Here is a 12288-nt window from a genome sequence, read left to right on the forward strand (position 1 = left end):
TCTCTGGCATTAATCGAATCAATTGAGGAGATTACGAATGCTATAGATCAGAAACAGTATGCAGCTGGACTATTTCTGGATCTCAAGAAAGCATTCGACACAATCAATCATGACATATTAATTAATAAACTAGAACGGTACGGGATCAGGGGGGTTGTACTGCACTGGGTGAAAAATTATTTAAGTGACAGGAAACAATTTGTGAAGCTGGGTGTCCATTCCTCATCATGCTTGGACATTGCTTGTGGTGTTCCACAAGGCTCTGTACTGGGTCCAAAATTATTTATTATTTATATAAATGATATTTGTAAGGTATCTGATATATTAAAACTAGTATTATTTGCAGATGACACAAATATTTTTTGTTCTGGGGGGAATCTAAAGGAACTGCTGGATACAGTTACTTCAGAAATGTGCAAAATTAAAAAATGGTTTAACAGGAACAAACTATCTCTAAATCTAAGTAAAACTAAAATAATCTTATTTGGGAATTCCCTTAGAAAGGCACAAGCGCAGATTCATATAGATGGTGTGGAAATTGAAAGAGTACTTGAACATAAGTTTCTTGGTGTGATTATAGATGATAAATTAAACTGGAAGTCTCATATAAACCATATACATAACAAAATTTCAAGAAGTGTTTCAATCTTGACTAAAGTAAAACACATTCTGGACCACAAATCACTCCACATTCTCTATTGTTCCCTGATTGCACCGTATTTGCATTACTGTGCAGAGGTTTGGGGCAATACCTACAAATGTTCGCTATCATCAATCTTTATATTACAAAAAAGGGCCATAAGGATAATCCATAAAACTGGTTACAGAGATCATACAAATCCACTATTCTTAAAATCAAAAATTCTAAAATTCACAGATCTGGTTCATTTTCTCACTGCACAAATTATGTATAAAGCAATAAATAACCTGCTTCCTGACAATATTCTAAAACTGTTTTCTAAACGGGAACGGGGATACAATTTGAGGGGGGAATTAATTTTAAAACATCCTTGTATCCGCACAACATTAAAAAGTTTTTGCATCTCTGTGTGTGGAGTGAAGCTGTGGAACAGACTAAATAAAGATATGAAGCAATGTCCGAGCATGGTGCAGTTTAAAAAGCGGTTTAAGGATATGGTTTTTACAGGGTACAGGGAGGAGGTAGAGATTTGATAGGGTGTTCTTGTCCAATATTTTCATGTGTGTGCGGGTGCACGGGTATGTTGGTATGAGTATATATATCTGTAGGTTGTGTGTCCTTTGAGGTGTTACTGGGGTTATTGAAAATGTGTATATGTGTGTATGTGTATATACGTATGTATGGATAGATAGAAACATATATATATATATATATATATATAATTAATAAATAAATTAAAAATATATATATACACATAACATATAATGTAATTGCAAGGAGGTATTTCTGTAGTCTATTGATTACTAGATAGTGGAAAAGGGGTGGGATTAAATAAGCTTATGCTTCTTCCTGCTCCTTTTTGAACATGAAAGTTATTTGTAGTTGTGGTTGCTCGTTTTCCTTTTGTTTTGCTTTATTTATTTGTCTCTTTGAATTCTATGTTGTTGTACTTTTTTAACATGTTCAAAATAAAGATTCAATCAAATCAATCAATCAACCTGGTATGCCACCCTCATCTGGGTGCCATGATTTAACTGTGATAAGATACTGCAGAAATTTGAACTGGTTTTGGTTTCTAAATTGTTACAGCCCTACTCTTTAATTCAGTGAACAATTCTTTCAAACATACTTAATAAATCTATAAGTATCATCATTTCATTTAGTTCATATTTTTACTACCACAGCTGTTTCCTAGTTAAAAATAATGTGACCCATATGAGTTGGAAAGTCCTGCTAAAGTTATTTTGTTTTAAATAATAAATAAACGGCCAAAAGTAATTCACTGTTAATGCACATTAAATTAAATAATAATGATAATAATGCATACTTTATTGATCCCTGTGGGGAAATTGCTCTCTTTGCATTTGACCTCAACATCAGTCAGTGTAGGTATAACATTTAGGTGGCCCAGTACTTTTGTCTTAATAGTGTTTCCTCTTCAGTTCTATTTTTCTTTTATGTCATATTGTTGAGAGTTTACAAAAACTTTTGGATTATACGAATTGACCTGAATTCATTTATGGTATTTTATACCACTCTTGTTGATTAGGCATGGATTGGAGAACATCTGAGTATATCAGTATCTGTGGTAGTCATTAAATGAGCATTGTTTGAAGTTGAAGGCCTACTTGGGTCTTGTTGCAGCTGGTACATTAATTAAAAGTTGCATAAGATGAAAATGTTATTGTTAAAGTTCAAGATTGGAACTAAAAACCCAAAATGAAAACAGGTCAGCTGACAAAACCTTTGTTAGGAGAGTTTGAAAACAGTGCTCTGTTCAGGTATTACACCAATGAAATGGCTATGTTTGACTGAGAAACAACATTACTGACATAATGTCAGTAATCCTGCTCAATCCTGATGCCCTGTAAATGACACTGTGATATTATTATGCCGTCTTTAATTTAGAAAACAAATATAATTATAAATGAATGAATTTGAGCTTACATTTTGTTGCAAATAATGTTTTTGCAAACATGTAGCCTGAATGTCCATTCATTTGGGGTTAACACTGATTTTTTTTTTCATGCTTTTAAACTTCTGAAGTACTCTTTTCTCCATTTAATCACCCAGGAACATCACTAAAAAACCTGAACTCTCAGCTGTGTCTTTCAGGTATTAGCCTTGAAAAAAACTTTACAGTGAATTTGTTGACTACTTCCTTGTGAGTCACTACATCCTATCTCTTATTTAATGCCAGCACTGAACAAAGTTGGCTCTTGCTACCAGAGAGGTAATATTATCAGATCACTAAACATTTGTCTTTCATCTCTGTGATTTGTCAGACCAGCTGACAAATCATAAAAATGAAACTCAGTCTTACCACATTCCTTTATGCACATAGGCACATCACCCACAAACAGTCCACCATGTGTACTGAATGCCTTGACTTTAGAGATTACCATTTAGATGCCAAAACCATGTGATGAGTTACAAGCTGTTTGCCATTATAACACAAAGTGGGCAATTGAACCAATGATATTAAGGCTCATAGACTTCAGAAGAGTGACACATGACACAAAAAAGATTGAGAATAGAATTTAATAGAAATCCTTAATAGCAAAAATGAGATATGTAGCATTCTTGGTATTCTGACGTGGTGGAATATATATATATGTCCCAGTGGTCATTAAAATTACAGTTACAGCTGCCATTTGGCAAGACTTGCTTGTAGGATTTTATAATAGGTGTAACCACCTATTATAAAGTTTTTATTTTGCTTTAAGTTGTCGGGGGTAAATGCTACATATTGTTTGACACTGCACAAATTACAGAAGTAACAAACTATATCAAGATTGTATAAAGAAAGTTAACTTTACTTTTTGGTTTTTACTTTGCATTGGCATTTTATTGGAATAAATTGGGAATATGATCTTTTAAGAGCAAACTTTTTATGTTCGATTGTTATCCACTCTTTTCGGTTGACCCCACTTCTGTTTTTATGGCCAGTGATTCTTGTGAACAAACCAATTCTGCCGCATCATTAATCCTACTGAATCCTGTAATATTAGGACTTTGCTGCCAACTGGTGGCAGACAAATTAAAATGGAGGTGGTATTAGCATGAGTAGATCAAGCCCAGGTAATAAAGCAGGTCAAATAAAAAATATTTTATTACGGTATTCTTGAGTTTCCTTTTACTCTGGCTGAATATTGTCTTTAAAGGAGCAACCCTGACCAAAAAGCAATCATTGGAAGATGCTAAATATGCAGTAACCTTTGCTAATAGTTTTTTGAAGTGATAGAACACCTATAAAGTAAAGTACTGGACATATTGTGCCAACAGGTCTGTACAGCTGTTCAACTAAGGAAAAACTGTGTTTTTCTGCACTTTTTGCGTGAATCTAAAAATCTTTAATTGTCTGCAGAGTTGAGTTATTTTCCCTGAGAACTGGCTTAGGTGTGGGTCAGCTGTTGCTTTCCCATCAAAACTTCTTAAAACTGGCCACAATAGGATGTAACTTTGAGTAAAGAGATTATTAAAACAAAATAGTGACGCAAACATTCACGTAAACAACCCAAATTCATAGCCAGAGCCTCTGCACTGAGAATTCTACTGAAATTGATCAAATGAGTAATTTATGTCATGTTAGTATTTTGGATAAATATTTGTAACTGCCAAATTACCATAAGTAGAACCATATACTGTAGTGTACACATTCAGTGCGGTTTCATTTTATAACTGTAATTGGTCATTTTTTCCCCAGCATAAGTTTTAAGCAAAGTAATTAACCATGGCTAATATCAATAGACAAATCAACTCAGATGCTGGAGAAATGCAGCTGAGAAATGTTGCAGAAAAAGAAACAAAACATACCAAACTAATTCCCAGAAAGTTGATTCTGTTCATCTGGATGTTTAACACTCCCACTGAAAACGCTATGGGCAGAAGAACAGAATCAACTTTCTGAGATTTTCCTTACCTGGATGATTGAGCATGCACCAAGATAACAAACTTGTAATCGCTGCTGGATTAAGCAGAAATGCAGCTACGGAGTGGGAGTTTGGTTAGAAGTGAATGTCCAGTAAAAGCTACAGTTTATCATAGCGCACGCTGCAGGTGAACCTTAAAAGCAGAATTCTTGAATTTTCTTTACAAAGTATGGGTTTTCACAAAAACCCATACTTTGTTCCTATTTGTGAAAGGTGAAACCTAGGTTTAAGCGCCACCCCTAGTGGACAGGTTTGAGTTGTTTTTCTTCCCTTTATAAGCACAGGTGAAAGTAATTAGTGTCTCTTTGTTTGAGGCTGGTGCGGTGTGTGTGAGTCCTTTGTGCAGAGTGTGGTGGATCTTGATTTTCCAAAGGCATAAACCCAATAGAAAATAATACTTTGATTCAGCAACTGTTGGGTCTGGTATCAAGGGTTGTGCTTAATCTTTAGAAGGCCCAATTCATGTGAGAGCCTTGTAGTTGACTTTCTGTGTTATTTGTTGGTTTGAAGATAACTCTGAGGCACAGAAAAGGGCCATTAAAATCATTGTAACAATAAGTTAGTAAGTTGCTCGGAATTACATTACCAAGCATGGAAAGCATTTATAGGGCCCATATATTAAGTAAAGCAAATAATATTGTGAGTGATGTGAAGAATCCATTTGTCTCCCCCATCTGTATATTACTATTGTCCCACCTTGTTCACAAAAACATTACTGCTCTTTTATACCTCAAGATGTCACATCTCCAAACATGAGCAACACAGAGGTTGCTAAATGGGTGTGGCCAAAGAGAGTGAAAATGTCTGTATATTGTGTGCTTACGCTGATATGTTTATTTTTATTTGGTGAAGTCAGGTAACTTCCACTGAAAGCAAATTTCCCCACAGTATAAATCAAACTATCTATCTTTTTTGTTGTTGTTGCCTCAGGATTATATTCTCGACTTCTCTTTTATGCTTCGCTACCAAAACTGCAAAGTTGGTGATGTATCTCTGTCTGAATTCACTGAGCTCCTCTTCCTGTTTTCTGGCTTCCAGTTGATTTTTTCTCCTCTTCTCCTCCACTTCTTTTTTTTTTTCAGTTTTCTTGCAATATTCTCCATTCTTCTTCCTCCTGTTCTTTTCAGAGTCCATCTTCTTCTTTTCTTGTGTGTTCATCCTCTGCTTTTTCCTGTCCAAAATTTATCTCTGAGCTTTTTCTGCTGTGCTTGCTCCTCCAATCTCAGTTGCCTTTTTTTCCTTACGCTCTTTTTGTTTTTTCTCCCAAGCCTCTTTCTTTTCAAGGGGCTGGATTTTCTCTTTGTGTGACATTCCTGTTAATCCATTATTAACGAAATAATTTAATAAGTGAAAAACTAAAAAAAATATTTTTTTGCAAGATATTTCAATAAAAGGTCTTACAAACTATAAAAAGAAACATTTTTATTAAACTTTCTTAATTTGTTTCCACATATTAAGTTAGATTTCTTGATATAAATATCAGAATGACACTAAAACAGTTATTATTGAGACTGATGTTCAAAATGAGGCTTCATTTCATAACTCTGCTTGACCATTGGTTATTTTAAGTGATGTAAAGAACAATACCTATAGTCTGTTTTCGATGTAAATTCAATTGCTAACATATTAAGTAGTCACTAAACAAAAGAAACCAGCTAAATCTAATTACTGTTATACTGAGTATGCAGTACAGTGTTAACCCCTAAATTGTCCACAAACCTTCCCTAAAAACAGAGAAAAGAATTGTACCAGTATGATATGATCAAAGTCTGGCTTTTACTTAAGTCATCCTTAACACAAGTGTTCCCAACATAAGCCTATTCCTTTCCCTGGAGACTGAAATGTACTGAAACAGTGACTGTGTTCACCTACAGCTCTATAGCTGTATAACTTTCTAGCAGCACAGGAGTGCTTTACCGTAAGCACAAAACATTTTGGAATAAAATACCAGAAAAAAAATTTCTTAGTAAAACCAGAAACAAACCCAACGACTTAATTATTGGTCAAAGCTAAAAGCGCAGTGCCTGCATTATATCTTTTTACATATTGCTCATCCTTGTGTGTTCCATAGTGAGTGGGTTTTCTTTATATGCTTACAAAAGAAAAAAAATATGTCAACAGCCATTTTTATCTCTACTGCAAACCATTTCTAGGCAATTAGGAAATCTATATTCATCATGAGGTTTTAATGTGGGACACTGACAATGACTATGTTTATATGTAGAAACTTAAATATAGAAACCTGTTTTCTTTTTCTTTTTTTTCAAAGGAAATGGCCTCCATTAAACACTCATTGATGTGATAACTTCAAATGTTTGTCACATCCAAGTAAACATCACTAAAGGGTCATCATATCTTGAAACATATCAGCTCATCAATGTAAAAAGTCATAAGATGGAACAGCTTTTGTTTTCAGTGGCTATCCTCACGTGTTCCTGGATCCACTCATTTATTTCTTCCTCGTGAGCTTTCTGTAGTTCATCAACTTGCTTTGGCTCTGGAGTATACCGTTTGAGCTCGTTCATTTCTTCTTCTTGTCTCTTCTTCATTAGGTCAAAGTCCTTTTGATATGCCTTGTTCCTGCGCAGCTGTTGAATCATTAAGTCGTTGTTTTTTTGTTGCTTTAGTTTCATGTTCTCAACTTCCCTTTCATGCTTTGCTACCACAACTGCAAAGTCAGTGGTGTATCTCTGTCTGAATTCATTGAACTCCTCTGCTTGTTTTCTGGCTTCCTCTTGATTTTTCCTCCTCATCTCGTCCACTTGCTTTTTTAAGTTTTGTTGCAATTCTCTCCATTCTTTTTCCTCCTGTTCTTTTCTGAGTTGATCCTCTTCTTTTCTTCTGCGTTCATGTTCTTCTTTTTCTTGCTCATATTCAGCTCTGAGTTTTTCCAGCCGTGCTTGCTCCTTCAGTCTCAGTTGTTCTTCTCGAAGTCGTTTTTTCTCCCACTCCTTTTGTTCTTTCTCCCAAGCCTCTATTTCTTTTCGTATTTCTTCGTTCCTTTGGTTTGCATATGTAGCTTCTTGTGGTTTGGATTTAATTTCTTTCTCTTTCTGTACCCACTGTTGTTGCTGGATTTCTTCCCTCCGTTTCCTCTCTTTTTCCTCTTCTGCTCTCTTTTCCTCCATCCTTTTCTTCTCCTCTTCCTCTTTCTTAATGAGTTCTTCCTTCTCTTGCAATGCTTTTTCTCTTGCAGCTCTTTCTTGTTCAATTTTTTGCTGCGCCTCTTGGAGTTTCTTTTCGTGTTCTTTCTCAAGGTCCTTCTTCTGTCTTTCTATCTCTTCTTCTTTCTTCTTCATAATCTTCTGCATTTCCTTCTGAATCGCTGCCTCTGCCTCTTTGAACATCTCTGAGGTGTAGTAACCACCACCATTTTTCCTCACCATTGACTCAATCTTGGTGAGCAGCTGACTGACTTGAGAGCGGTTACTTGGATCATTGTTATTGAACACATGGTATCGTCCTCGACATTCAGCTGTCAGTTTTTTTAGGAATCCTTCGCTGTCTTCTTCCATATAACTCTCAACTGTTTGATTTTTTAGGTCATCTCCTCTGGTGAATAAGATAATGATGAAGTTGGTTGAATTCTTGCCAAAAAAGTTTTTGATGAGCTCCACTGTTTGTTTTTCCTCCTCTGTAAAACGACCGACCTGCAGGACGAGTAAGAACACATGAGGTCCAGGAGCCAACATTGTCACGCATTTCACGAGTTCCTGTTTAACATCATCGTTGGACAGACTCGTGTCGAATAAACCAGGTGTGTCCACCACAATGACAGGGTGCCCATTAATCTCTGTTGTTTCTTTTTGGCAGAGCTTGGTTACTGATTTCATACTGGCTTTTGAGTGGAAGCAGTCTCTTCCCAAGATAGTGTTTGCAGTGGCACTTTTTCCACTTCCAGTCTTACCAATCAACACGATTCTGAGATGATTCTCAATTTCTTTTATTGGAATTTGTCTGTTTTTCTGAATTTTTTGAAAATGTTTCTTCTGCTTCAGTTCAGACATTACTTCAGGTTTCAATCCAGGCAGCTGAAACTTTTGGCGGGGTTTTGGAATCATTGTTATTTTGAAGCCTGTTGATGCCTCACCTTTCATCTTTTCCACAGCATCCAACAACTGAGGGATCTGCTCTTGGTCATTGATGTTGAAGACAATGTATCGGCCAAAAAAGCTCTGAACAAGTTCTTGGATTTCTCTATTAGTTTTTACATACTTAACAACATCTGGGTGTGTAGGATCTGACTCCACAGTAAAAAGAATCATGGTGTAGTTGTCAATTTGGGATCTCAGTGTATCTTTGATAGTCTCCACCTCTTTCTTGTCTTCACTGGTTGGAGGATCCAGCGGTAGGACCAAGATGAAGGCATGGACACCCTCTGGATCACAGAGGGAAATACTCTTGAATGCTTCCTTCTTCGTGTCCTCCTGAGGTTTTCCATAGAGAGCAGGCAGCTCCACCAGTGAAACCAGACGACCACACACCTCAGCCTCATTTTTAACACACTCAAATGATTCGGATCCTACCTTTCTTTCTCCCAGGATGGCATTTGCAGCTGAGGTTTTGCCAACTCCAAATCTGCCAAACAGCACCAAATTCAAAGGTTTTAGTTTTGGACTTTGAGGTACTTTGATACTGGCCTGAGGGTTTTCATTCAGTTCTGGGTTTAAAGGAGAAATTAAACGTGGACTTTGCGGGTTTTCCTTATCAACTCGAGGTCTGTCATACAGTTCCAAATTCGAAGAATAGTTTTGATTGGGAATTTGAGGCTCTTCAGTCCCATGTCCAGATTCTTCTTGTGGTTCTTCTACTAGATCAGCAGTCTCTGTATAGTTCAAATGTCCTCCCCTGTTGTAAGCCACAATTTTTTCCATCTCTCCCATCAGTGTTTCACGATCTGAGTCAAGAAAGTCTTTTTTGTCAAAGTCCAGTGTGCAGTGCCTCTTTCTGCAGTTCTGGATAAACTGATTCATTGCTGAATTCTCTGCTTCACCCTTTTGTGTTGTGATGACCATGGAGTATTTAAAGGCATCACCACCAAACAAGCACAGGATGGATTTCAGAGTGCGTCTGTCATCCTCAGTGAAATCAGAAGGGTTGACTATGAGCAGGAGAACATTTGGTCCAGGGGGGCAACGGGCCACACACATCTTCATTTCAAGTTTTACTTTTTCCACAGGCAGACTGAAGAGGTCTGTGGTTTTTGCCACTGTTACAGGTATTTTTCTCCATTCTCCTTGGACTATAGATTTCTTCGTTAATGTTTGACGAATAGGATTCTTTTTCCCTGTGATGAAGTTGCTTAGTGCAGTCTTTTCATTATCATTCTTCCCAAATATGACAATCCTAAATTGAGATGCTGTAGAAAAACACAAAAAGTATATTAAATACCGTATCAATCCAATCTGCGTAGTTTCATAGTTGTCTTTTTATTTTATGTTTTTGTCTTGCATTGATGTAGTGAAGCTGTTTAATGGTAGGGGTCTTCCTGTCATACAAAAGTTTGCATTTGTTAAGTATGTATCTGCATTTGGTGTCACTTTATGGTTTTTGTTTCTTTAGTTAATTGCAGCTAGTCGTGAAAAATCCCAACATGACAAAAGCACAGTGAAAAGATGTTGGAAATATGTGTTTGCAGACATCTAAATAACAGCAATATCTGGTCTTTTCTGTACAGTAAACACAGCCCACGTGTCACCGTTACTAGCCTTAATAAATGTCACAGTTGGCTGATCAGATTTAACCCATGGATAACACTCCATAGATACATATTGCTCTGTGAGACAGTAAGGTTGCCACCACTCTACATTGTAATCATTACTTATAATTGATCTCTGACTCTCTTCAACAGCATGTGTGTCTTCCTCCACTCACCCCTACACGGTCATTGCAGATAACTGGTCATGGCAGGTGGCTGCCCCTCCCTGAGCCGGTTCTTTTGGTGGTTTCTTTGTATTATTAGGGAGTTTTTCCTTCCCACTGTCACCTAAGTGCTTGCTTATAGGGCATCATCTGCTTGTTTGGTTTCTGTCTTTACCTTACAATATAAGGCGCTACTAGGAAATTGTTGTTATAATTTAGTGCTATATAAATAAAACAGAATTGAAAATGTCAGAGGGTTCTGGTGAAAGAAACAAGGATCATTAGAAAAAAAAAGAGCAGCTAAACAAAATGCGCACACACACACACACACACACACACACACACACACAGTAATGTGTGTTGTGGTGGTCCAAAAATACCTGTAAGCTCACATTCTCGGTGAATGACTTTACAGTGCACTACTTGGCGGTACTTGGATAATGTGTGGAATGAAAGATGTCAAAGTCTTTCAACTCTTTTGGGAAGTCTCTGTGAAGTGTTTAATACATATTCAAACTCATGGATCTTTTACTTAAAGATCTTTAAGTTGCTTTGCTTGTATTTAATTTCTCAAATAGCAACAACCCTGAATGAAGGGATATTTTTTGGCCATCTGCTGAACTCACCACGTGCTGCCATGTTTTCGCCTTTTTGCCCTGGAAATTTCAGCTGGACAAAATGTTGGAATCTGTTGAAGTTAAATAAAAGCAACAAAAAGGGATTAACAATGAACTCGTCGGGAAAGTTGCATCCATTTTAAACATTTGTTGATTGTATATAATACCAACAAATTTCATTACTGTTAGTAAACTGTACTATTATGAACAAATTATTCATCACAATCAATATATCATAATGTTTTTTAAAGCAGTAACTATGTTTAACTTCATTATTGCCACACTTTTTGGGTCACATACATTCAGTACTTATAGAACCAATAGTTCATCCCTTAAGTATGTTAACCGTTTGGTGATCTGGTTAGGTAACTCTACCCTACTGCTTTATTTTGGAGAATGAAGCAGTAGGGTAGAGTTTTTAGCAGGAGCAGTCATCAGATACAATCTTATGAAACAGGAGTGCCTACCTATGGTATTTATGGGAGTGTTTTCTACAATGAGCTTTTCAGAACTGTGAACTAAAGACATTAATTTGATTAGAGTTTGAAATAGAGGTCCTTCTGTATCTGCTCACTGACATATTAGACTCATTTAACAGGGTGTGTCTGAGGTATCTCTCCTTTTGTTCGGTGGGATGGGGCAGTTTTTTTCTTTCTGTTTAAATCACCTGACTTTGTCACACAACAAGAAGATAACAGGTGTATTAATAATGTAAAATGTATTCTTAGGTATTACATAAAATGTTCTGGCATAAAACTATATTTCTGTAGTATCTTGGCAAATGTGGGAGTTAAGCATTAGTACATGTATATGATGAATACAGTTCAATGAATAATCTCTGACTTAAATGGCTTCATCATAAATAACCTAAATATCTGAATTACATTTTGAGAATTCACTCCAATGTTGAATTACATTGACATACTTAAACATGCTGCACTGAAACTGTTCTATTGTCAGAGCATGTGGTTTTTACAGTTTAAGGATAGCCGTTTAAACTCTACGTACGTCCATGTATTTTAAATTTTTGGTAAATATACTTCAATGTAAGTACTCACCAGATGACTTCCTCATGGTGTCCAAGCTCATAAATGAAGGTAGCAGCCTAAAAGGAAAGCAGCTCATGTACTTCACTGAGGCAGGGCTTATGTTATTACGACAGACAGATGACTTAACCTGTGACAATAACTGACAATTGTGGTACGTCAAGGAAACAGCTACAGTTTTTCCTGGAAGA

The 12288-nt window shown here is 36.4% G+C and overlaps 2 protein-coding genes across 3 annotated transcripts in view; one reads left to right on the plus strand and one right to left on the minus strand.

The window, feature by feature from the left end:
- prdm6 (PR domain containing 6) overlaps positions 1 to 12288 on the plus strand; it is a 146316-nt gene that overhangs the window by 74801 nt on the left and 59227 nt on the right. The gene's annotated exons all lie outside the window — the stretch shown is intronic.
- LOC102079086 (GTPase IMAP family member 8-like) lies at positions 5975 to 12235 on the minus strand. Its single transcript, XM_005451458.3, has 3 exons — positions 12110 to 12235; positions 11061 to 11122; positions 5975 to 9931 (listed from the first exon to the last, which is right to left on the minus strand). The coding sequence occupies exons 2-3, from the start codon at positions 11071 to 11073 to the stop codon at positions 6960 to 6962; spliced, it is 2985 nt and encodes a 994-aa protein (XP_005451515.1). The 5' UTR covers positions 11074 to 11122; positions 12110 to 12235; the 3' UTR covers positions 5975 to 6959.

Source organism: Oreochromis niloticus, linkage group LG12, assembly GCF_001858045.2.
Source record: "Oreochromis niloticus isolate F11D_XX linkage group LG12, O_niloticus_UMD_NMBU, whole genome shotgun sequence".
In the NCBI taxonomy this organism is placed as follows: Eukaryota; Metazoa; Chordata; class Actinopteri; order Cichliformes; family Cichlidae; genus Oreochromis; species Oreochromis niloticus.